Source organism: Recurvomyces mirabilis, assembly GCF_035927965.1.
Source record: "Recurvomyces mirabilis strain CCFEE 5264 chromosome Unknown scaffold_1, whole genome shotgun sequence".
In the NCBI taxonomy this organism is placed as follows: Eukaryota; Fungi; Ascomycota; class Dothideomycetes; order Mycosphaerellales; family Teratosphaeriaceae; genus Recurvomyces; species Recurvomyces mirabilis.
In genome coordinates, this window is record NW_027041935.1 from 810,745 (window position 1) to 835,389 (window position 24,645).

The 24,645-nt window shown below is 53.0% G+C and overlaps 13 protein-coding genes across 13 annotated transcripts; 7 read left to right on the top strand and 6 right to left on the bottom strand.

Moving 5' to 3' along the window:
• Window positions 1–403: 403 nt before the first annotated feature.
• Window positions 404–1,580, bottom strand: LTS14_000348 (uncharacterized protein; the record flags this gene model as incomplete). The annotated part of the gene is made up of 3 exons (XM_064833061.1): window positions 404–1,147; window positions 1,438–1,502; window positions 1,550–1,580. The coding sequence occupies 3 exons, from the start codon at window positions 1,578–1,580 to the stop codon at window positions 404–406; spliced, it is 840 nt and encodes a 279-aa protein (XP_064699330.1).
• A 942-nt stretch (window positions 1,581–2,522) lies between these two features.
• On the top strand, window positions 2,523–3,209 carry LTS14_000349 (uncharacterized protein; the record flags this gene model as incomplete). Its single annotated transcript, XM_064833062.1, has 1 exon — window positions 2,523–3,209. One exon carries the CDS (start codon window positions 2,523–2,525, stop codon window positions 3,207–3,209), a length of 687 nt encoding a protein of 228 aa, XP_064699331.1.
• A 283-nt stretch (window positions 3,210–3,492) lies between these two features.
• LTS14_000350 (uncharacterized protein) lies at window positions 3,493–5,348 on the top strand (the record flags this gene model as incomplete). Its single annotated transcript, XM_064833063.1, has 2 exons — window positions 3,493–4,385; window positions 4,445–5,348. 2 exons carry the CDS (start codon window positions 3,493–3,495, stop codon window positions 5,346–5,348), a joined length of 1,797 nt encoding a protein of 598 aa, XP_064699332.1.
• Window positions 5,349–6,605: 1,257 nt separating this feature from the next.
• Window positions 6,606–7,212, top strand: LTS14_000351 (uncharacterized protein; the record flags this gene model as incomplete). Its single annotated transcript, XM_064833064.1, has 2 exons — window positions 6,606–6,944; window positions 7,075–7,212. The coding sequence occupies 2 exons, from the start codon at window positions 6,606–6,608 to the stop codon at window positions 7,210–7,212; spliced, it is 477 nt and encodes a 158-aa protein (XP_064699333.1).
• Window positions 7,213–7,526: 314 nt separating this feature from the next.
• PDC1 (Pyruvate decarboxylase 1) lies at window positions 7,527–9,251 on the bottom strand (the record flags this gene model as incomplete). The annotated part of the gene is made up of 4 exons (XM_064833065.1): window positions 7,527–7,649; window positions 7,717–8,713; window positions 8,816–9,098; window positions 9,170–9,251. The coding sequence occupies 4 exons, from the start codon at window positions 9,249–9,251 to the stop codon at window positions 7,527–7,529; spliced, it is 1,485 nt and encodes a 494-aa protein (XP_064699334.1).
• Window positions 9,252–9,913: 662 nt separating this feature from the next.
• PUS4 (pseudouridine synthase pus4) lies at window positions 9,914–11,468 on the bottom strand (the record flags this gene model as incomplete). The annotated part of the gene is made up of 2 exons (XM_064833066.1): window positions 9,914–11,271; window positions 11,336–11,468. The coding sequence occupies 2 exons, from the start codon at window positions 11,466–11,468 to the stop codon at window positions 9,914–9,916; spliced, it is 1,491 nt and encodes a 496-aa protein (XP_064699335.1).
• A 200-nt stretch (window positions 11,469–11,668) lies between these two features.
• LTS14_000354 (uncharacterized protein) lies at window positions 11,669–13,357 on the top strand (the record flags this gene model as incomplete). The annotated part of the gene is made up of 1 exon (XM_064833067.1): window positions 11,669–13,357. One exon carries the CDS (start codon window positions 11,669–11,671, stop codon window positions 13,355–13,357), a length of 1,689 nt encoding a protein of 562 aa, XP_064699336.1.
• Window positions 13,358–14,138: 781 nt separating this feature from the next.
• Window positions 14,139–15,795, bottom strand: LTS14_000355 (uncharacterized protein; the record flags this gene model as incomplete). The annotated part of the gene is made up of 2 exons (XM_064833068.1): window positions 14,139–15,499; window positions 15,549–15,795. 2 exons carry the CDS (start codon window positions 15,793–15,795, stop codon window positions 14,139–14,141), a joined length of 1,608 nt encoding a protein of 535 aa, XP_064699337.1.
• A 303-nt stretch (window positions 15,796–16,098) lies between these two features.
• Window positions 16,099–17,471, bottom strand: XDJ1 (DnaJ-like protein xdj1; the record flags this gene model as incomplete). Its single annotated transcript, XM_064833069.1, has 2 exons — window positions 16,099–17,390; window positions 17,441–17,471. The coding sequence occupies 2 exons, from the start codon at window positions 17,469–17,471 to the stop codon at window positions 16,099–16,101; spliced, it is 1,323 nt and encodes a 440-aa protein (XP_064699338.1).
• A 50-nt stretch (window positions 17,472–17,521) lies between these two features.
• On the top strand, window positions 17,522–19,746 carry MSE1 (Glutamate--tRNA ligase mitochondrial; the record flags this gene model as incomplete). Its single annotated transcript, XM_064833070.1, has 2 exons — window positions 17,522–17,525; window positions 18,182–19,746. 2 exons carry the CDS (start codon window positions 17,522–17,524, stop codon window positions 19,744–19,746), a joined length of 1,569 nt encoding a protein of 522 aa, XP_064699339.1.
• A 596-nt stretch (window positions 19,747–20,342) lies between these two features.
• On the top strand, window positions 20,343–20,798 carry LTS14_000358 (uncharacterized protein; the record flags this gene model as incomplete). Its single annotated transcript, XM_064833071.1, has 2 exons — window positions 20,343–20,578; window positions 20,630–20,798. 2 exons carry the CDS (start codon window positions 20,343–20,345, stop codon window positions 20,796–20,798), a joined length of 405 nt encoding a protein of 134 aa, XP_064699340.1.
• Window positions 20,799–21,154: 356 nt separating this feature from the next.
• Window positions 21,155–22,222, bottom strand: LTS14_000359 (uncharacterized protein; the record flags this gene model as incomplete). Its single annotated transcript, XM_064833072.1, has 2 exons — window positions 21,155–22,049; window positions 22,200–22,222. 2 exons carry the CDS (start codon window positions 22,220–22,222, stop codon window positions 21,155–21,157), a joined length of 918 nt encoding a protein of 305 aa, XP_064699341.1.
• Window positions 22,223–23,072: 850 nt separating this feature from the next.
• Window positions 23,073–24,195, top strand: RRI1 (COP9 signalosome catalytic subunit rri1; the record flags this gene model as incomplete). Its single annotated transcript, XM_064833073.1, has 2 exons — window positions 23,073–23,094; window positions 23,153–24,195. 2 exons carry the CDS (start codon window positions 23,073–23,075, stop codon window positions 24,193–24,195), a joined length of 1,065 nt encoding a protein of 354 aa, XP_064699342.1.
• Between the last annotated feature and the right edge of the window lie 450 nt (window positions 24,196–24,645).

Here is a 24,645-nt window from a genome sequence, read left to right on the forward strand (position 1 = left end):
GCTGCAGAATGGCGTATATTGCTAGGGCGGAGACTAAAAGGTATGCTTCCTACCCCTCCTCAATCTGCCCGTACTACCATGATGATACTCTTACAAAATATTGGAGCTGTCCTACCTCCGTCTCGGCGGAGGGGTGACGAGTCATATATATACGCGATCCGTTGTCTGAAATTCTTGCGTTTGCATTACACTTCTTCTTCTACATGCCGATCACACTTCGGATTGATGATTGGCTAACTCCGCCAATAGATGCAGATGATAACATACTACACTGGGTCTCAACACGTTCCCGCCGTTCTACTCGAAGCGAGCTAGCTGCGGAGCAAGACAAGGGTACATTCGCATCCAACATGAGTTTGCGGGTACGACATGGGCATTCTCTCCGTCGAGGTCCACGACGGACTCAGAACCAGAACGCGGGATTCTGGCTGATGGTCCGCAAAATCTGGGCTCCGGTCACGTCCGCTATCCCATCTAGTCGGCTCTGTAACCACGCCTCTTGCTTGTCGGAGAAGGCTTTTGTCCCAACGGCGATTGTGATTGGCCAGGCTAGTATTAGGGCTTTTCGTGGGGTCAAGCGTCTGTGGTGGTAGAAGAAGGGGATCTTGAGGATAAAGGATGCGGTTAGTTTGTTGAGGGTTTGTGGGAGTGTTTGGCTGGACGTGGCTGGGTCGGGATATGTCTGCCAGGGCTCGTCATGGATGTTCAGTCGAAGTAAGCGTAAGTACAGGGTTGTGGCGACGAGATGTAGGGCGTGGTATTGCAGCCAGACGATCGCTTGGGTGATGTTGTTGAAAGTGTAGACATCCTCGCTTGAAATCTCAGCTGGCAGAGCCAACGTATCTGAAGTCTTCGCCGATAATCTCTGCTTCGAGTATCGCCATCCCATCGGTAGTCCTTGCATCCAGTCCACAAATGCGTTATGCACCTCGTCGAATTGTGCGAGGAGACGAGCAACGGACTCGCTCCACGCATGCACTTGTATTCTGGAGCGGCTACTCTTGACTATGGCTGCATACCGGGCCCTGAGATCCGTAACCCGTACCTGCAGAACATCCAAATCCCGTTGCGGTCCAGGAGGGAAGTAGACATCATTATCCCGTAGATAGTACGGTACCGCTTCCGCTTTGTTCAGACAGGCTTTCAACTGCAAGGTATTAGCCTCCTTACTCGTGTTTGCATGGTTGGCCTTGGGGAAATGGCTCACGATATTCGCCCGCACCGACGCTCGAGATCTGTGCTCTGTATAGACTTGCGTTGAGCTATGAGTTCGAGCAGGCCAGCTGTGCCTTTGATGTGAGGAGCTGAGGTCTAGAAGTTTTCCTCGGTTGTTCGGTCGGCGGCGGTGGTGGTTGTGGCTGGGTAGGTTGCATTCTACCTTATTGTATCAGCACGCCCGAGCAGATGATAGCACACTTTGTTTCGTGCGAGACTTACACTATACCCAGCCAGAAGCATCGTGGACAAGATCAAAGCATCTAGATCCCCCTCATCGCCATCTCCTAGTCGGTTGAGATCCTTACGGATTTGCACGACGGCTCGCGCATACCAACGCTGGGAAGCGAGGAGTGCGTCGTCATGTTTTCTCGCTCGAGCGAAGACGCCGTGGGAGAAGGCGGCAACAGCGAGGGGGAGACTCGAGGACGGTGGTGAAGTGTGGTAGTGCTGTAGGGCGTGGGTGCAGTAGCTGTGGCCTATGTCTTCATCGCTCCCGTCTGAGATGATGGAGGTGAAGTTCGTGATCCAGTATTGGAAGGCGTGGACTTCGAGGGGGAATTGCAGTGCACGGGTGATAATAGGTGTGGGTGGCGAGATGGACAAGGTGGTCGTTCTGTTCAGCCGCTGGGAATGCTTTCGAGGTCGTCGTGGTTGGCCGCGAGCATAAGTCGTCTCATTGCGGAAAGGTAGAGATGCTGCATCGCTATCTTCCCAGTCGCATTGTCGCTGTGCTTTTATGCAGCGGGTGCATGATGGCCGCAGGATATCGCACTGGCGATATGTGTTAACGGATGCAGAGTTGTAGTGGTCGGGAGATCTGACGGACCTTGATACGTCGTTTCTTACATGTCAGACACCCTCGACTCGGGTATACCATAGTCGACACAGAGCCATTGTGTTGTACTGGCTATGTAGACCTATATCGTTGATGAGGACAGACTCCAGCCAAGCTAGCGTCGTTTAGTCAGGTGGCGCTAACAAATGCGGAAGGAGGGCAGCTTTACATCTTTCATCTGGTTAATCGTAGGATGAATATACAATCATCGTATTCCATCATGCCGAGTGGAATGGCACAGCATATAGCACATGTGCAGTCGATAGAAGAGGTACCGACACGATCGGCATGACGTCTCTTATCATTACCTCCAATCGGCGTGGGATGTAGCTCTCTGTGGCATTGAACCTAATCTGAGACGATATACTGTAGAAGCTGTCGCGTGGTCGTTAGTCTAACCTCTACTCTGTGAACCATGATAGTTCAAATCCGCAAGCGACCATCGCCAGCGACCCACAACCCACCGACAATGACCGACCAGACCGCCTCAGGACTCCTCTCCCTCCCCGCCGAACTGCGCAACGCAATCTGGACCCTCCTCCTCGTCCACGACATCGACCACGAAGCCAGTATCCCGATCAACCAGCTCCCCATCCCCTACACCACCCACCACCAACGCGTCCACACCCCAATCCTCCGAACCTGTCAACAAGCCAATCAGGAAGGCACGCCCATCCTCTACGGCGAGAACGTCTTCTCCGCCCACGCCTCCCTCCTCGCAACCCTCCCCTACTTCCTCCTCCGCCACACACCCGTCCAAATCATCAGCCACACCCCCATCACCGCCCCCCGAGTCGCAGGCCTGATACGGAGATACTACCTCCACGTCCGTCTGGATACAGACCCGCGATTCACCCGCGCACAGGTCGAGGAAAGCTTCATGGGGGTCGAGGAGCTGGAGATCGAGGTCTTCCAATCCATGTACGCGAGTTGTGACTTTAATGTGTTGAAGTTGTTTGAGGGGGTCAGAGGGGTCGGCAAGGCGGTGGTGAGGGGGAGTGTGGGCGATGGGAGGTATGCGGATTGGTTGGCTGGGTGTATGATGAGTGGGAAGGGGGCGGAGGTGGAGGGGTATAGTGAGATGTATATTGGGGGAAATAAGGGGTGGGAGGCTTGGTTGGCTAGGCATGGGATGGGGTGGGGGTTAAATGGGTGATGGGATTTGGATCTGCTATCGAATGATCACGATTGCGTAGCTGCTCCAACGGCTATAATTTTTTGTCCACAATGGAAAGGACCAGTACTTAATCTCCAGGTCTGCCGCCCGCTGGGTCTTGCCATGACGGTTCGTACACCTGCTTGTACCATCAAAGCCATTGATGAGCCTCGATGTGTGTCTAGGCGGAGGGTCATGCCCTACCCCGGATTGCGCAGAAGCACGATGGCGTGGTACACATATGTGCCACGGTGCGGCATGAGCTCGTGGTACTTTTCACGACATGCTACCATTAGGGTATCACGGCACATTCTGCCAGCACAAAAATCCCATGTGCAGATATCAGGAGGAATCTCTCCGGTCGAAGAAATATATACCATCAGAGCGTTTCAACAGGGACCCTACCGATTCGCGAGCTGCGCCAACAGAACAGACAAAAGTGCGGTCGATGAAGCCGGCACTACTGCTGACCCTAGTCCTGGCCCGGTCTTTGGAGATTCTGTCTCTACCCTTGACCGTAGACATACACCAGTCTAACTCAACGGCCACCCTTTCGGACCTCACCACGACACCGCCACACAACGAAGCCACCCAGATCATTCACCGTCGCTGGTTCAGCATCAAGTCACTACAAGAGCTTCGGGACGAGGGAAACCAAGTTCCACAAATGCATCGGGTCCACGGTCTATGGAAGACCGAACATTTCGACGGCTCTGAAGGCATCTACAATGAAAGGACTAAGCGTAACTTCATACCATACTGCTTCTCTAAGAAAGAGGAAGTCGAAGACCTGATGGAAATCACCCTACAGGCTATTGCGAGATGGTGGCCCGCATTCCAGCTGTCATCCTTGATGGTGTATCCCGATCCGCACTGTCACCTGGAGACTGAGAACGGTCTGACACTGAACCCCCGGTGTATTTGCGGTTCGCAAGAGGACGGTGAGACTACGGATCCCGAGGCCCTGGAAATCCGTCTTTCGAAGAAGGGCACGGACACGAATGGAGCTTCCGAGCAGAGCGAGTGCTGGATTGGCTGCAACCTACAGGGAGAGGAGGCAGGACGTCATCGTCTCATTGTGAACCGGCACGATGCGATAGCAGATCCTGCTGTTCGACGAACTCAACAGATCAATGACATAGTACACGAGCTGGGCCACGCTATGGGACTGTTGCAGTAAGTTACCAGCTACGCAAACTTGCTGATGTAATACGCATGCTGACTCTCAATCCCAGCGAACACCAACGACCAGACCGGGACCACTTCCTCCGCTTCGACTGCGCAGCTGTGAAAGGTTACGATAAAGGAGTAGCAATGGCGGACGATGCACGAAACGGCCAAGACTGGAAGAATGAGCCAACTTCAAAATCACGAATGGCTCGGGTTTGCTCGGAGAAGGAACTAGCCAAGAAGTACTTTCCTGCGGTCGAATCATTGCTAGTGTATGAGCAGTCCACCCTGGAAGAATTCCACGGCTACAGTCTGAATAAGAATTTCTTCGATTACGGCAGCATCATGATATACGACTCCCAAACCCTGCTCCTGGACCCGACACGCCCCGCTCTCACGAAAAAGCTACCCTACGGGTATAAGCCAGTGATCCCAGCCTATCGCGCCGACAACACCAGATACGCCCTCGACGCGAAATTCTTCACCGGCGGCGCCGTGCATATCGAAGATAGGCAGATATCGACTGTGGACGTCAAAAGGATCGCTGCATTATACCCTGGTACCGAGGACCAGAAGCGGGAGGCTGATGAGCTTAAGGTGACGGATATGTGGGAGCCGGTTGAGACGAGGGATATGGTGGATAGTCATATTTGGGGCCATCAGATTTGGGAGGTAGTTGGGGAATGGACACTTAGGCCGAATTTTCCGGACGTGGTGGATAAGGAGTTCCAATCTGCTGTTCCGCCTAAGCAGCTGTTGGGGAGGTTGTATGAGTTTTATTGTGGTTCGCAGGGTTTGCAGAGGTGTTCGCCGGAGGAATTGGAGAAGGCGATTGCTGATGCTTGGCGCACTGATCGAGTACCAATAAAGCAGCAGAAGGGGATGGAACAAGGTCCAGGTTCGAATCAAGATGCAGGTCTTGGTTCTTCCAGAGGTGATAGTCGACACAGGGAGACCAATGTCAGGTGAGGATCTGGTAAGGCTAATTCAAAGTTGAGCTGGAGACGCCCATTGAACCAGACGTGCTTTACCGGTATTCGTTGCGACAAGAGCCACGACACACCGAAATCATGTCAGCAATATCACAACAGCACATGTTGCCAGCTCGAGCTCATCGTGCGCATCACAGGCTTCATACGGCGCGGTGGGCCATTCTACATACGTTTGCCTCAGCACACTCTTTTGTGGTTCTCAACACAAACAACAATGCTTCCACACATCTCTTTGGCACTCTTGCTCCTGGTTTGGATGGCACTCCTTCATGCTTTGGCAGTCTGCTCTCAACACACATCTCGGGACAGCCCAAACACTGCTACCGACCGACTAGGCACCAGTGACCCGTACAACAAGCCCAAGCCTGCTATTCAACCGCGCTTCTTCAGCACCTTATCGTGGCTCGAGGGCGGGTCGTCAGGTCCGCGTTATCAGGGCCCGTGGCCCGCTCGCCTGTTTGATGTCGGCGATCTTACCTTTCCTCAGGGAGTGCTTCGACATCTGATCCCATCTTTCTTCGAAGATGATGATGTCGCTAAGGAGCTTTTGGAGGTGACTGCACAGGCTATTGCCGGCTGGTGGCCAGCCTTTCAATTTTCGGCTGTAATGATACTCCCCGATTTGGCTTGTTATGATGGGAGCCGGAGAGAATTGAAGTTTCGCTGCATCTGTAATGGGCGAACCGATCTGATGACATTGAGGAATCGCTCTTAAGAACCCAGAGACGACACCATCTTCGCTGGGTGATGGAAAGCCGACTACCAAATATAATCCAAGTCATTGTACCAGAGGGTGTGACGCGGCAAATCCGTGGATGAATGGACAGCATCGCCTGGTGCTGAATCGGCTCACGCAGATTTCTGACAAGGGTGTCCGCTTCGACAGGCTGGTTGAGAACATGATGCATGAGCTGGGCCATGCTATGGGTCCGCTGCAGTAAGTCCTAACGTTCACAGTCACCGAATAGAATGACTAACGGCGACCTTGCAGTGAACACCAGGGTCCTGATCGAAACTAATATCTTTACTTCGACTGCACGGCATTGGAAGGATATCTCGAGGCCAAAGCGATGGCTGCAAACTCCGACTTCGCTGGAGATTGGGAACATGGAATACCTCTGGCTGCCAAAATGGATCGAATCTGCTCGCAATATGCTTGGGCTGTAAATACATCCCTGCCGCTGCTTGCTATGTCAAAATGCAAGGTCCCAACGACGGCTTCTCGCGGCCAACGATGAGGAGCGTAGGCTACTTCGACTTCGCAAGCATCATGACCTACGACTTCGTGCAGGGAGCCCGACGTCCTGGAAAATTCGTTCTTTCGAAGAGACATGCTGCCAACTACCAAGAGGTTCTTCGTTGGCGACGAAATGACGGAGTGGAATTCTGGCTCGACGACGCTTTTTATGCGGGTGGCATGCAACTCCCACATAAGAAGAGCATATCTAGCATAGATGTGATCCGAATCGCGCAGCTATACCCAGGTACACTAGAGCAGCAACAGGCTTTGGGCGCTCATAAGCCTGGGGACATGTGGAAACCCATACACACGAGCGAGATGATCGACAGCCGGGTATGGGGTCATCAATTATGGCTACAGTTAAGCAACCGGCTGCTTCAACCCGCTTTTCCCGACCTTGTAGACAGTCAATTGCACCCCATGACGCCTGATACCGGACCTCGATGGTCTTTGTGGTATCAAGGGAGGCCAGGCTGGCCCGATCTCGCACCGTACCGTCAAAAAGCCACGAAAATTCCGGGAAGAGGGAAAGGCGAGGTTCTTCGACTATCCGCCGATCCCAGAGACCAGAGAGGACAAGCGGCGTGGAGCAGACTACTGACGATCATTTCACTGGTCACCAGTCCTTCTACTGTTCTTAGCATTGCTATCCAGCAAAGGATGGGAGAATTCCACTGATATATTCATCTTTTTGCACTTTCGTCTTGCCCTGTCTGGACGAGCATGTAACGCGAGTATTTTGGTGCAAGAGAGTCCTCAGTCTATCCTACGAGATATTGAGAAGCAGCGACGTTGTGTACATGGTGCTTGGAGAGCGGCATAGAGTCGTGCGGCCTAGATCGGGTAGACTTCCAACGAGCTGACCTTCTGTCATACTGGCACTGCCAAGAGCCAGAGACGTAGGCAATCCATACTTCAACCTCCCAAATTCGCACCAGCCTCTTTCGGAGCATGCTTCTGATTGAAAGCCTCGATCGCCGCCGCTGAGAGCCCGACAGAAGCAGGCGCATCCATCTCGCCAAGAATAAGCTCAACAAGCTATACCACAGGAGTCAGTCAGCCACAAACCCATGACAAGTCATCATCGTAGCACAGTAGAACTCACCTGAAAGCAATTCCCATCCCTGAAGTCCTTGCTCCTGACTAGAGCCTCGAAATCTCCACACGTCCCAATCGGCCCGTAGTACTTACTCTCCATCCCCACCCCAAACACAGTACTCAACTGCTTATAATCCCACTTTGGCACTGCATTGTAAAAAGCATCTTTTCCATGAATCAGCCGCTCAACAGTATACCCTCCATTTTTCAACACAAACACAATCGGCTTGAGCCCCAACATCAAGAATTCCGCAAAAGCCATAGGTGTGAGCTGCAGGCTCCCTTCACCCGTGACCAAGATCCCACGGTTTAGAGTCCCAGCCTCGTGGGCAGCAAGGAAGGAGCCGACGGCACTGGGGCCGGCATAGCCAATACTGCCCCAAACTGTCTGGTTGTAGCCCTTGCAGCCGGCGGGATAGCGGGAGGCAGCGAGGCCGAAGGCGGATGTGCCAGTCTCGCCTATGATTAAGTCGCCAGGCTGGAAGAGGTGAGGGAGGGTGGCCCAGAGGTAGTCTTGGGTGAGAGCTGCTGAGCTATCGGGTTGGCCCGCAGGTGCGGGATATGGATCCCAAGAAACCTTCACAGACTCCTTCTTGACGACCGAGGAGTCCTGCTTAACTTGTGCGATGAGAGCAGGCAGAACAGAGTGCATGCCCACCTTAAAGTTCTCCCCCGCAATCTTGGTGAAGAAGCGCTGCAGATCCACAATCTTCTTCCCATCGACAAAATCCGTCATCTCACCGGTATTGAAATCAGTCCTGTAACTTCCCAACCAGAGCACGAGATCCGAATCGTCCTCAATGGCCTTCCGGATCTCAGGGATCGAGCCGCCACCAGCATAGACACCCGCATAATTCGGCAACTCTTCGTTGACGCCTCCTTTGCCCATACATGTGGTGAAATAAGGCCACCTAGTCAGCTCGGCGAGTTTATCTGCTTCAGCGGTGAGGTGGTTACGGACAATATTGCCGTCGGCTAAGATGATCGCCATCTCGTGATACACACTGCGCACACCACATCAGCCAATTGCACCACAGACCACACCACCTTCACCAACCCTCACCACAAACCCCGAAACGATCAAAAAGAAAAAGAACAGGACCTACCCGAACCGCCCATCCCCCAAACTATGATGCATCAACCTCCCCTCCCTCATAGCCTCCACCCCGGGATATCCCACAACATGCACCACAGGAACAAACTCCGCATACGCCCCGGCATGCCCACAATACCCCGATAACTCCCCGGGTCCAAACGTTGTAACAAAGGCCCCAGCGCCATTGATGCGCGAGTACCCGTCCGCGGCGTTAGAGGCGATGAGTTCGTTGGCACTGCCGGAGAATTTGACGCCGGCATCGCCGATGAGGTCGAGGAGGGCGAGTTCGTAGTCTAGACTACGTGGTCAGTTGAACGTAGTGGGATGGCCATATATGGAAAGCGAGCGTGGAAAGGTGAAGTACCTCCTGGGACACCGAAGACGGTTTTGATGCCGAGTTGCGCGAGGCGCTGGAAGAGGTAATCGCTGATTTTGAGGTGGGACATCTTGCTGTCCTTGCTATAGCTTCCAAAAAGTCAGAGTTGATCTCCAAATGCGAGCTCGTCGTCCAAACTAATATTTCAGTAGCTAACCTGTGTGAGTTTGGGCGAGGAATGCGATTGGGATGGTCGTAAGTAATAAAAGGTAGGGCTTTTGCACATTTTATACTACCTGACCATCTAGCATACCCCTACCCTCGCAATCGCATCGATAGGACAATTTCGCTTCGTTGTTGCATTGCCATTTCGGCTTGCCTATCGTGATGACAGAGCTGCAGTAAGAATGGCATCTTCTCGGCCGTGAACATGTCGAACAAGTCAAGCTCAGACCCTGCATATTGGCAATGCTTAGCTAGCCTTGTCGTATCGAGCTTAAAGCTGGGCAGTAGGGGCCGTAAGCCGGTCGATACTTGATAGAATGCGGCACTGCAGCACGAATGAGTAAGCAGATCATTGTTGTGTCGTCCCGTCCTAGGTCGGTAACGCCTTTCTTCGCTGCAGTTCCGAGCTGTTATGCCGTAGGGTCCGAGCTCGGCTTAAGCGCTTATGCCGCAAACACGGTAATGGCCTAGGTGCCGGAATGGAATCGCATACCGCCGTACGGCAGTATATCGACCGGTACACAAACGTGCTCGGAACTTGGCGTGGCTCCAAGACCCAGAACCATCTCAGGCACCGCCATCCGAGCTCGAATTCCTCCTAATCTTGGCCCGGCGCTCGGGCTTAGCGTTCGCCCTCTTCGCACGCCCATCCTCATCCTCACCCTCATTCTCATCGCCCACATTACCCCCGTCCGCTTGCTTTCCGACTTCTTCCTTCCCGTCACCTTCATTCTGACCCTCACCTTCACCCGCTACCAACCCACCACTAGTATTCCTCCCCTCCTGCCAGTCCTTAAGCATGACCCTAACCTTAGGCTCCCAGACCTCCTCCCCTTCAGCCAACTCATCGTACTGCAGAACATTCTTGCCGAGCTCGAATTCGCCCTGGCGTGTTCGAACGAGAGACGTCATGATCGCCAAACTTCCAACGGCAGCACCTAGGTCATGGGCTAGACTGCGGACGTAGAAGCCGCTGGAGACAGTCATGCGGAGGCGGATCGCTGGAGCTGGGCAGGGTTCTGTTGATGGTACAGCTGTGATTGTTTCTATGGTTGCGTCTGTTGTCCAGGGTGGATAATTGGCATCAGCTGTTTCAGCCGAAGGCATTGCGCCAGATGCTAGAGCGGATTCGGGCTCCGGCGAGCTCTTCGTGCGCTTCGCCTCCTGCCCTGCCTCAGCATCAACAACATTCCCACCGACGGTTTCCTCTACCTCACGCTTCCTCTTGGCACCACTCGAGCTCTGCTCCTTGTCCTTCTCCGCAGCAACATCCCCACCCAGATGCAGCACCTTTTCCACTACTTCCTTTTCCTCCGGCCCAGCCTCTTGCTCCGGCCACTTCCACTTATGACTTCCGCCCTCATACCACTCCATCAACTCCAACTCATCCACCTTCAGCGGCCTCTCCTGAATCTCCACAGGAACTTCTTTGCCTTCGCGCGCATACTCGTACAATCTCTTCCCCTGCACGCGCAATGCACTAAAGATAGGCGGACGTTGCATGATCTCACCCTTGAACTGCTTCAAGGCTTCCTCGACGGCGTCGCGCGTGATATGCTCATAGCCCTTCCTCGCAACGACCTTCCCCTCACAATCATACGTATCCGTCGCCGCCCCGAACAACATCACCGCCTCATAACTCTTCGTGCAGCCAAGGAAAGAATTGAGTGCCTTTGTCCCACTCCCCACCCCCAAGATCAGCACCCCCGTCGCCAAAGGATCGAGGGTCCCACCATGCCCCATCTTCAACTGCGGCGGCTGTTGTTGCTTCCATGACTTTCGCTTGTTCCTCTGATTATGACTTTCAGCGTCCTTCTTATCATGCTCGTGTTTCATCCAGGGTGCGAAGAGGGTGGAAGGGTTGAAGTGGCGTTGGACATCGCGGATGACCTGGGCGGAGGTGATGGCCGGGGGTTTGTTGATAGCTAGAGGGGGTGAGGGTGGTTAGTATGGTTGTTTGGTAGGGCAGGGATTGGAACCCTACTGTACCGAAGACGCCTTCGTGGATTATGCTACTGGTAGGTAACATAGTTGTGGTTGTCGGCTTGGTGGTGACAAGTGGTTTAGCTGCTGCTGCTTGGATCTCTTTTAGCCCTCGCCAGATTAGTTGGCGGCCGCCCATGTGATTGAGCGATATTCGTTAAAAAGTGCACACTGTGTCGAGTGCAAGTCGCGAAGCTCAATTGAATCTAAACCTCGGCACGTGATCGATCGACGCGACATCGATACCGGCTTCGCGACTCAATCATTGTCACTTGATGACGATGAATACGCAGCTTTACGAAGCGATGTATCACGCTCAATGACGGCTTCACTCCAAAGATGACCACCACCTCCTCCCTCCCCGAATCCGCCGTCCTCCACCCCCTCGACCCCGCGTCCACCACCAACACCGACGAATGGCCTGAGTTTGAACTGAACAACGCCCGTGTCTACCACCCTTCTGATCGCACTCAAACAGCCAGTCTACTCGTAGCCACCGAGCATAATCCATTGATAGTAGTGGGCGATGTCCAGCTTCACTCCATGCCCAAGCAATCCTCACACCTGATCCGACAACAGAATCATGGTCGATCGGCAGCCATTGATATTGGTGAGGTCCGGAGTTTTGCGTATGGGCAGTTTGCAGATGGGAGTATCGCACTATGGGCGGCAGGCAGAGCCGGCTGGTTCCGCCTCAAGCCTGCTCGATCGTATCGGGAGACGTATAACGACATGAGCGAGGCGATCAAGATGCTCTATTTCGTCGCTGACGCATATCGAGAACCGAGACGGCACAACAAAGCCAGAAATACGACATCGACACGACCACCATATTCAGCGGGAGAGATATTTGATAATTACGCTGAGCAGGAGCTAGGAGGGATCAATGAGCGGGTGCAAGCGATGGGGCGGGTGGAGAAACATGCGGATTTCTTACTTTCGAGCATGCTGGCTAAGAAGGAGGGAGTTGACTGGAGTAGGAATCCATTGTACATGTACTTGAAAGAGACCTTTCCGGATCTGCATGCGGAGGTAACGAGGCGACAGACTGGACGTCTACAGAAGTCTGGGAAGAACTCGAGGCAGCAGAGCTTGGAAACAGCGTCGTCGACGACTAGCAGTCTGAAACGGAAGCGTGGAAGGCCGCCAACGACCGGTAGGGCGGTAGATGTGATTTCCATTGACTCTGGATCAACGACGACAACGAGCTCGACGAAAGGCGGGAAAGCTGCTAGGGAGACAAAATCGTCAAGTGCGCAGCCAGCCAAACCAGTCCCGACACGAAGAGCACGACATCGACCTTCGCCATCCGATGATAGTCTTCCCGAGCAACCTGAACCAGCACAAACAGCCACCCCCGTAGCCGAGATCAGCTCGAGTGAAGCCGAAGAAGCTGAAGCGAGACGAACCGCGGGCAAAGGGAGATCCGCTTTGCGTCTGAAGCCGAGCAAAGGCGCGAAAGGAAGGAAAGGCGGCAAAGCACCCGTCGATGATAACGAATCGGAAGACGAACTAGCCTCTTCACCTACAGGCGGGAAGTACGCGGCACGTGTCGAGCCACGACCACAAATCCGACAGAACAGTAAGACGGCGGATGAGGAGAACGAAGGCATAGATATGCCCGACTCCCCACCCACCACCGCCTCCACAGCAGCCACACCGACAGCCACCGAGCCAGACGAAGACACGGCTTCCGGCGCCCGAGATCCAGACCTCCCAGTCCGGCTCAAACATGCCCCGGACCCCGTACAAGAAGATACCTGGCTCTGTGCCCTAGACGGTTGCTCCCATAAAATCTACCTCGCCTCCGCACCCGAATCCCAACGTCTTATCCGCGAGCACTATTCGCTGCATGCCTACGATGATGATGAGAGAGTGAAGATGGTGAAAGCGTTGAAGGCGCCGAGTGTGCCAGTGGAGAGGCTGATGGATAAAGTGCGAGAGCATGCGAGATTCGGGATCGAAGCGTTCCCGGCGAGTAAAGTGGGCGGGAGTAGGTTTCCAGAAGCCATTCGGCAACGATATTGAGGGCCAGAGGGTAAGGTGTTGGTTGGTGGATTGGTTCATGTACCTAGGCATGCGGCCTGGTGGTGGAAGCGGGAGTGGATCGTTACCCTGAATACGGCGTTCTTTGGATTTCTTGGGGGTTGTGATACCATATTTGCTTGCTTGCTTGCTTACTTGCTTGGATGGGTGTGGTATGCAGAGATGACTATTGGATGAGTACGCTTTGGCTGTGGTTATTGGATAGGGGGTCACACACGTGTTAGTGTATAGATGACTTGACTTGCGATATGAGAGATGTCTCCCATAAGACTTGATCAGGGTGTAGAGGTTAAAGCACAACGTCTGTCCGGAGCATCTACTCCGATTGTCGAACATCCGTCCACACTACATACTCCCCAACACCATTGAGTTGCAGAGTACACGAGTGGACACCCTCCTGCCAGGTTTCCGTTTTGTCGTTGATCAAGACCTCTGAGATAATGCTGCTGGAGCTACATATATACCCCTATAGATTAGAAGAAGGTTACTTACACATCCAGAAGCGTGGCAGTCTCTCGGGTCCTGCTGTCGATGTCTTTTCTGCTTACCCAAACCCTAACCCTAAGAGCTCGAGGGACTTGGCGGACGATGATAGTATCAGTGACGCTGGTAATTATAGAAGCGTGATGGTCACGGTGCAATTAATGAAGCACTGGTACGATCACTACATCTCATTGCGCTTCTTTCGATCATGAGGTCGTTGCATTGCCGGGATATGTAGTTGCTTCGCCAGAGTCTTGGGTCCGTCCACCGTAAATTTGCCTCACCAGCCATCCTCCTGCCCCAGAATCTCCCACCCAACGATCCTCCATACTTCCTCCTTGAACCACTCCTGCACATCAACCGCCTTCACCTTTGGCAAGGGCAAAGGCTTGGAAGTCTCACAAATTCCCGGCATCTTCAGACAATCCATCAACGGATCTTCAGCACTCACTCCTTCTGTACCAAAGATGCAAATGATGAGAGTACGCTGGAGCTTCTCCTTCGCATCAATAGCGAGATTGGCTTTCGAAGCGTTCTTCAAGGTGATCGACTTGGTCTTGCCTTTTCTATTTCGAACGATGGAGCCTAGATGAGAGGGAGCAGCGGCCATGAGGCGGGAGAGAATGTGGATGAGGTATGGGGCTTCCAACTTGGCTTGTCGGACATCTTTATCGGTTTGTGGATGATTGAGATTAGTAGCAGGCTGGTCTTCGATCTCGTCGGCGATGCTCGGACCGCGAGTACGTCCGAAATTGCAGGCGTAGAGGCGGCTGCCAAGCTTGTTCAGGAGGCAGTAGGCGAAGCCCTCGAAAAGCTGCCTGTGCAGATCTGACTTGGGGTCGAATAGGTCGGGGATTCCGCACAAGAAGCAGACGATGGCGTTTAGGCTGGGTACGTCTTTGAGGTTGACTTGCTTCGGTAGTACCGTCTTCGTCTTGCCCTTACTTGTCGTAGGTCTCTGGTTTGTTGACAAGACCGAATTAATCTGGTCAGCCTTACGCATCTCAGCCGCTGAAGCTGTTGCCACGAGATCGAGTAAATTTGCAAACATGTGCACGCATGCGTAGATGACTTGGCCATGGACTTCGATGCTGTCAGCGAGATTGCTCAACCGAGTCACCCCGACGATGAGCATAGTCGTCGCCCGAGCGGCTGCGTTCAAAGTGCTTTTGAGCACATTGAGATTTGACTGCTCGCTGGCAAATTGTACTACGACTGCTTGTTGCATGACCTGCGGCAATGCCGATGCTGTCCGTATGAGGTGACGAGCAAGGACTGCAGGCTCGACTTTGGCAGGACCCTTGAGCACGGCATGCATCTGGAAGAGGCTGTGCATGAGTATGTTTCCTGAGACAGTCAGTCGTGAACTCCTGTGCCATGACTCCAAAAGCTCACCAATCTCGCTAACATCTGTAAAGTCAAAGTCTCTCTCGATGCTCACTTCAGTCGCACCACTGCCTCGAGCTGGACTGGTATCTCGCTTTGCCCTCTTGGGTGAGCCAGGTACCAAGATGACATCTTCATCGACAAACTTCTTCCGCTTCTTGGGTGCATTGCTGCCGGCAGATTGCTTCGCACTTTCAAGCTGCGACTTCAGATGTTCGATCTCGCGCTGCAGGTCTACGAACGAGCCCTCGGAAGCTGGGAATTATCAGCGAATGCTCTAGTAGTTAGCCTAGCCGGATCATACCACGGAGTGCGTCTTTCGTACACTCATATTGCCCGCGCCAGTACGAAGAGCGGTCGAGATGCCGGTATACTGAGCTGATGGCATTCTCGCGACGCCCTTTCGCGATGTGCTGTCGGAGTAGTCGTATATATTCCTGCACACTCAGACCTTCAGACTTAGACAATACTACTGATATGGCGAATGCAATGGCTTGCTGGCTAGGCCGTCTTGGCGTGGATGGCGAATCTGCTGGGGTTAGCGGTGTCATGTTCGTTCATGTGAAAAAGTAAAGAGTAGGAACAAGAGTTCATAGTTGGTGATATGAAGTGTTCATGAGGTGATGTGGCGTATATCGTGGTCGGTCAAAAGCTCGAGATGGAAGGAACGTACAAGGTTCGGAACCTCACCTGCCCAGACTTACCATTGATAGCAAAGTACCACGAGTGTTACATCCCGTCCCATCCATATACTCGAATCGGTGTATACAACGACGTGTAGGTATCTCTAATGTTTTCACACCAACGCCGTCGCCATGATTCTGACCTTTCATGCTTCACCATCGTGCACATGCTCACTGCTGCGCGCACTGCGCTCCTTGTGCCCCCTCTTCGTCGTCCTCCCAGTCACCACCAGCCCGTGGGTCATCTGAACCGGCACCAAACTCCTCCAGGTTCTCCACCTCCTCGAAGTCGACCTCGTCCACGATCTCTGGCGTCTCGCCAACACCGAACGAGACAGGCTCTACCGTAGGTAACGCAGCCTTGACCTTGTCGACCGCTGCTTGACTCTTCAACCAACCGTCTTCCGGGAACTCAACGTTGACCGTCAGGAACAAGTCACCCTTCGCATCGGATCGCTTGATTGGCATGCCTTCTCCACGGATCTTGAGGATCTGATCTGGTCGCAAGACCCTACCATCAGGCTGCTCAATATGTAACCTGATGCCTCTGCCGTCTAGATGTGTCAGGACAATCCGATTGAACCCAGTCAGTGCTTCCGATAATGAGATATCGAGCTCTGCTTGTAGATCTGCGCCTGCCCGGTGGAAAGTCTTGTGCTGCTCCTCAACTAACTCGAAGATGATATCGCCAGGCGAGTCATCGTCGGGGTCCTGATCTGCCTCGCCGGCAAGCACAATTTTGTCGCCTTCCCTGCTGCCTCGGGGAATGTACAGCTCCAAGATCTTCTTCGCGCTCACAGTCCGCACGCCCTTGCACTTCTTACACTTATCCTTATCAGCGAAGAAGCTGCCTCGGCCGCTGCACGTTGAGCAGGGTACAGTCTCTTGTGTGACCAAGCCTGGCCCAACTGGTCGTATTCTCGTCGTTTGTCCTCGTCCTTTGCAGCTGTCGCATGGCTTCGCCTTGGCCTTTTCCTTGCCTCCGCTCCCATGGCAGTGCTCACACACCACTTTCTTCGTTGATGCAAAGCGGGTGGTCTTGCCCTTGTAAAGCTCTTCCAGCGACACCTCATACTGCTGTACCTCATTCTTTCCCTTCCCACCTTGTCTCCGTCCACCCCCTGCGCCACCCATTCCGCCCATGCCGCCCATCCCAGGCATACCGCCCATACCACCCGCACCGCCACCAAACATCTGTGCAAGTATATCGTCTAGATCTGGTCCCTGGCCGAACCCTCCACCAGCACCACCTTGCTCAAATGCAGCCATGCCATACTGATCATACGCTGCTCGTTTGTCGTCGTCGCTGAGGATCTCGTAGGCTTGTGATATGGCTTTGAACTTTATGTCGGCTTCTTCACGTTCGTCTTCGGGTACTTTGTCGGGGTGGGATGTGAGGGCAGCTTTGTGGTAGGCCTTCTTGACTTCTGATTTACTGGCGCCTTTCGTAAGGTTGAGGAGCTCTGTATCGATTAGTCCATCACTCGAGACGCAAGGTTGCCGTCCTACTAACCATATAGATCTATATCATCTGCCGAAGCCATGATTGTCGGCCTTCCAGACTATTTCACAGGTTTGCGAGAAGGTTTTCAACATGGGTGAGTTCTTAGGTGAGCTCGTAGATACTCCGATGGTTGGGTGAGCAAATGCAAGAGAGATTGAAAGCGCAAAGGAAGAAATATTGACTTCAGCTGGAATATTCCTGGCTGATCTCGTCACCTCGGAGTTTGCATGGGGAAACGCCGACAGACGCCAAGACGAGCAAACGAGGTCGCGCTTAGAGACGCGTTCTACAAGTCTCATTTATATCATCACATTTGGCATCACCGCGTATGGCCACTCCATCATTTGGACTGACGAGGACAGGAAGATGGATATGCCGTGAGTGTCAAGGCGGTCAAGTGTGGCTTGATCGGCGATGGAAGCACTCTCCGCCACTTCGAGTATCCAGGCCACGAAGCCGTTTCACTTCGAAGTCATCAGACACAAAAGCATTTTCATCATCTTCCGTCTGGCGAGATGCACCGAATAGGGAATGTCGACTGCCAGACAGACCAGCAAAGACACGGTTCGCGCCTTCGCCCACTGGTTTCTTACATATTGGAGGCTTGAGGACTGCGCTCTTCAGCTACTTACTGGCTAAGGCCACTGAGGGCACATTCGTCCTTCGCATTGAGGATACAGATCGAGTATTCAGATCAGTCGCATTTGCTCGGGAAGCCTAGCTAATAGTGTCAGAAACGATTGGTACCAGGAGCCGAAAAACGACTCATTGAGGACTTGCAATGGGCTGGCCTGCATTGGGACGAGGGGCCCGGCGTGGGCAGATCCAATCAATCGTACCGACAGTCTGAGCGAAATGATATCTACCGCAAGCATGCCCAGGGGCTTCTTGCCACTGGTGCCGCATATCGCTGCTTCTGCACTCCCCAAGCATCGGGTCAGGGCAAGGCAGCGCACGTGACCTCCGGATGTTACCAAGATTGCTCGTCGCTATCCCAAGAACACTCGTTGAGTAAAGTAAACGACAAGCAGCAGGCTTCCACGATTCGACTCAAACGGGCGATAGATGTAAAGGATCGCATTTACCCAGATCTGGTTCACGGCAAAATCAAACCTCTCAAACGAAAATTTACAGACGTGGCATCAGAAGACGGCGAAGCTGGGATCGATGCAGCTGATACTGTCCTGATGAAGTCTGATGGCACACCTACCTACCATTTCGCAAATGTAGTGGACGACCATCTCATGGAGATTACGCATGTCATTCGTGGAGCCGAATGGATGGCAAGCACGCCACTTCATTACGATCTATACTCGGCCTTTGGCTGGCAGCCACCTCACTTTGCTCATGTTGGCTTGCTTCTCGATCAGAACAAGGCCAAGCTGTCTAAGCGCAACGGAAACCTGGCACTTGATGTACGTAGCATGCGCGAGCAGCATGGCGTACTTCCGGAGACTTTGGTGAACTTTCTTGCGCTGCTGGGCTGGAGTAATCCATGGCGAAACGATGTCTACGATCTCGATGGCCTGGCCAAGAATTTTGACCTGAAGTTCACAAAAGGCAACAGTATCGTCAACCTTGACAAGCTGTGGTATCTACAGAAGCAGCACGTTGCACAAAAGTCCCAACGAGCCAAGCAGACCGGAGATCTCGAACCCATCCATCCACTCGTCGACGCGATTGCGAACGAGGTGCGAGAGCGGTGGCCGGCTTTGTCAAACTCCGACCGTTTCGAAGATGATGAAGAGCTCTGGAAGTTCTGTTCCGATGTGCTCTTAGCGGACAGTAAATCCTACCAGAACGCAAAGCACTTCGTTGACGGGCACCGGTACTTGTTCGCCTACAATGAAGAAGAAGTGCCTATAATGCCTGATGTACTCGAGGTTAAAGGAGGCGGCGAGCTTCGCAAAGTCGAGAAGCGGGCCTTGCAACTCATAGCGCAGGAAGTCCTGCAACACGACATTAAAACTCTTGGAAGCCTATCTTTCCAGCCTGTTGTAATAAAGGTGCTTCTGGAGTCTTTGGATGCTCGCGACCGAGATTCGATAGATTATGCCGACATTCCGGATTCGCCGGAAATGATCGAGGATGGTCACTTTATTGCCCTCTGCAAGTCATTGGTTCCTGGCATCGAGAAGCGCCTGACGGAGTCGGAGTTCCAGGGTCTGGCACTGGATAAGAGAGCCTATCAAGCCGCCTTCACAAAATATTTGCGCAATCAACTGAGCTACGGACTTTCCGGACCCAGTATTGGATCTGTTATGGCACTGCTTGGCTACGAGGAGTGTTCAAGGAGGCTGGGTGTTACGTCATAGGACGATAGAGGCTGGTGAAGTCATTCATGTCGTCTTCGAGTGTGCAGCCGGGTGGACATGACGGTCGATTACTGTCCGTCCACTGTACTTGTACGAATCGTGTAAGTAGCATGTACTCGTTGTCCATGGGATACACGGTGTGACACACTGATTGTTACAATACGGACCCAGGCAGCTTACTATCGTGACCTCGCAATGAACGGCATACGGTGTACTACAGAGCTGCTGTAGTCCGCGCGAACCAGGGTCCGCGTGGCTTGTCGACACAGCTACACTGCGCCTAGGATGATGTGAGCAGAGACTGGCCACGAAACAATTTCATACGACCCCTGGTCCCTACGGAGGTCAAGATGTGGCAATCACGCTACAATCTCGTGCTATAACGATGCCTTTCATTGGGGGCTCAGAAGCATTCACCAACTTGCCTTTGATCATGCGGTCGCCCCTTATATTGATCGAATGACTACTATTGTCAGCTACCACACGATGGCTTGCATCATGCCGCTGGTCCATTCATGATGCTGTAGCTTCAACACCCTCGCTGCATCAGCTATGCACAGGCGCGCCTCTAATCGGTAAGGTTCTCGTACAGTGCCATGGCATCAAAGACCAAGAAGGATGCCCTCAAGGCTGTCAACAAGCTGTTGAACGAGGAGATCTTCAACTCACTCGAGCTTGGGACTCGTAAGGTCCAGGTAGAGTGTGCCACAAAGACAGAACAGTGGATTAGGCCTACTAGAATCCCGAGGACTAGCGAGCAGGACAGACTCGTTGAGGTCGTGCAGCAGAATCGAGACCGCTTCCCACCAGCAACTGCGAAGATCGTTCTGAAGTATGTCAAACGAGATGCATCATTTTTGTTACGGTACTAACCTACTGACAGCTTGCTGCAACACACGAGTCCGAAAGACAGCCGCCCACACTGGACTGTTTGGCCATTCGACATCAAGGGGATGGCTTTCCCAACAATGCATTTGTACTGGGTCGACGAAGACCTCGAGTTTCCAGATAACACACAGCTCCAGAGTGAGGATGGGAGCGATAGGGCCTGAGTTCAACCTCGCCTTGCGCTGTTCACCAACCAACGACTCTTGTCAACAAAGTGGCATGGCCACGAGAGAGTTCCTTCACCACACCATCCTAATCCATGCGGCGCACGATGCATGATACAGCGAGTAAGTATAAGTCCAGGTACATGAGCTACAGCATATCAAACGCCTTGCGGGAACCACACGGAAAATGTGAGTTAGCTGGGAAAGCTGCGTGTTCTCTTTTGCTCTCTATCAACCCGTCCCAAGGCATACCCGTACACCAAAGCATACTTCCCTTCAACACGAATATGTCATGCGTCCAAGCTTGGCGCGTAATCTTTGTTGCCATCTCTTCAAACTAGTCGATAATAAGACACTCAGACACCATTGAAGTAATCCCCATCGACATGGCTTTCGTCATCGTTCAAAGCCGTAAACCGTCTGTGCTTCAAGGCCTCGTCTGTGGTAAGCCGCTTTCTCGGATCGAAGTCTGTAAGGCCAGCGACAAGATCCTTGACGTCCTCATCCTTCACGAAACTCCATAGACGCACTGGCTCCCGTCGAGAGTCGTCATCAAATCCACCTAGCAATACCTCGAAGATTTGACGATATGGACTGTCGCCGAGATATTCCAGGAAAGCAGCGAAGCTTGACTCTTCAGCGAAGTAGAAAATTTGACGGTGAAGTATGATGACTTCCGGTCGTAGCTTCTCCTCATCCATCTCGAGCTCCTCCATGGTGTAGGCGAGTACGATCCGCCTGAGTACCACGTACAGACAGACCAGCCAAAAGGAGAACATGTCTGACGGGAGAGCCAAAGGTCCCTTCGCCCATGCTTCCGGACTTCGCCACAACTCGTTACCAGTGAGCGTTCCGCTCACAGCTTCGCTGGGCATGAGCATGCGTGCGTCTTCAAGGTCAGAGAGCTGCACCTTGTCAAGAGCGAGCTTTCCATCTGCCTCATGGTAGTCCAGAAAGAAGTTGGAAGGCTTGACGCCTGGGTGCACAATCCCGCGTGCATGTAGCTCGGCAATGCCATGCAGTCCTTGATTCAGGACCGCCTTGACGCAGGCTGTTGACAGATCATTGCAAGCGAACTTAAGAAGGTCGTCGCGCAAGAATGGGAAGACAAGCACCGAATCGGAGGGCACCGTGTCATGCAGTGCGCGAAGGTGTCGACTGCCGTCAAGCTTACAGTAGAGGTCCATACTGTAGTCGAAGTGAGTCTTGTCCGGCACATTCTTGAGCACAAAGCTGTGGCCATCAGCGCATCTGGAGGTAGCCGTTAGTGTGTGTATAAGAACCAAGAAGCTGAGACGATGAGCAGACTTTGCTTTGTAGACGAAGCAGCTCAAGTCACCTTGCTTGCACTGTAACAGTACATCGGTGACCACATACTTGCGGCCGTTGAGACCGGTCTACTCTTTGCCAATGACGTCCATCATGCTGGCGCTACTGATGTGGCGAGATTGTCGCTTCCTCCCACCCAAGCTGGCGTGGCGTAGGCAAGTATATGCCAATGGCGACAGGCGTCCCCCAAGCTTACGCATGAGCATTGTCGATTTACATCGACGGCTCTGCTGTCCTTTACTGTAGGGGAAAGAGTCATCATTATTCCAGGATTCCGTAAAAGGCTAGTGCGGGGGATTGGTCACATGTCAAGAGTGGAGTGAATGCTTGGGAAACGATAGGAGGTACGGGAAATGTGCATTCACCAGAACTCGAAAGTTTTCAAGCCTAGGGAAAGTATTGACGACCTATCGAAAGGAGCCTCCAAGTACAGGATGATCCATACTCGTGCTGGTTATAGCAGTGGCCACGCTAGAACTGGTTGCGTCCGAGGTTGAGGACCTTCATCGGTGCCGAGGACCACAGCATATCTCAACACGAGTTCGTGATGTGTTCTTTCGGTTGCTCACGATATGTGTCCCTCGTAGCGCGTCACGATCTTGTGGTATTGAATGCTGTCCATGAGCAGCTTGCGGCTTCTTTCAGGAAGAGTATCAGGGTCGTCTCCAGCGCGACATAGCCATTGTTCATAGAACGGTTGTCACGTTCCGAAGTTCATGGACTCGGAACATCTGCAGGCGCCCGTACGTCTGCGTGCAGTGAATGCTGCGTGCACAGAGAAGATAAGCGTTGGTCCGTGCAAACCATGTAGCTCTAGCTCAAGCTCGCTCATATGTTAGGCAGAAACACAGAGTGCAAACACCCGCACGCACTCGTTGCAATCGGGGACTACATTTGTCAAGTAGGTTCGCTTGATCCTCACAAGTCATTTCTAGGTCCGCAACGATGGACGCTCAGAGAGGGTGGGGTCAGTACAGTCACATCTTTAGCCACTGTTGCGAACAAGCACTAACATCGAAATGTAGAAATCGAGAACGCGATCAAGCTCGTCGACCCTGCCCGTGATGCACTATACAGATACGACACAGACAAGGTGAAGAAGATCAACGAAGCCAAGCCATGGAGGACCGACCCAAACCACTACAAACATGTTCGTATCTCTGCTGTTGCACTGGTCAAGATGGTGATGCATGCGAGATCAGGAGGCGATATCGAAGTAATGGGCTTAATGATCGGATACGTCGATCACGAGACCTTCATCGTAACAGATGCACTGCGGTTACCAGTAGAGGGAACGGAAACGAGGGTCAACGCGTCGAGCGAGGCTGACGAGTACATGGTCAACTTTCTGGAGCGGTCGAGACAGGCAGGACAGATGGAGAATGCGGTTGGGTGGTATCACAGTCATCCAGGCTACGGCTGCTGGCTTTCTGGCATCGATGTTGGCACGCAGGAGCTTTACCAAACTATCAACGAGCCTTTCCTCGCTGTGGTTATCGACCCACATCGCACCATCTCTGCTGGCAAAGTCGAGATCGGAGCTTTCCGAACCTATCCGAAGGACTATAGTGGCGGTGGTGGCGAGTCGACCACGGACGGTGGTGCAGCAGTGCCTATGGCCAAGGCTGCAGACTTTGGCGCGCATGCAAACCGTTACTACTCACTAGAAGTCTCACACTACAAGTCTACACTCGACAGTAAAATCCTTGAGGCGCTCTGGAACAAGTACTGGGTGCAGACTCTCTCATCCTCGCCACTTTTCACGAACCGTGATTACGTCACGAACCAGATCGCGGACATTGCAGCCAAAACAGCCCAGGTGCTGGACAACATGAAAAAGAACTCGTCGCTTCCACCTATGGGGCCGAGACCGAAAGGCAACAACGATCAGCTCGCCAAGGTTGTGAAGGCTGCGGAGAAGATTGCCAGTGAGGAGAAAATGGGTCTCATGGCAGCGATGGTCAAAGGAAAGGTCTTTGCCCCACAAGCTCAAGCTACCGACGATGCTGCTCGCAATATTGCAAACAACGGTGGTGATACGCAAATGGCGGATGCGAAGGCTGCTTGACAAAACTGCATATCACGACCACGATGATCTCATGACTCATGCATACAGCCGCATGGGGCTGGCGCTCAGGCGCACTGGGGTGGCGGAAGCTTAAACGGGGAAGCACGCGACAGAGCGTCAATCGTGCTCGGCGTTCGGCGCATGCGAGGCCGCATAGTGCAGCACAGCATAGCATGGTGTGTAGGAGCTAAATACATATTCTCCATTGCCTCCAGTCCATCTCCTGTTGTGCTTGCAGTGGTTCTAGATGTACAACATGCTCGTGCATAATTTAGACTTCTGCCTCGTGCTCGGATCTGTCGATCCCCGTTTCTTCCGGAATCCAGCGGAGAGGTTGATGTCAGATGCAGCTCCATCATAAGATCTGGCACAGTGGAGCAACTTGCCTATTCACTACAGTACGATCAAAGGGTGACAGAGTCCGCTTCATTCCTTTGCGGACGGATACCC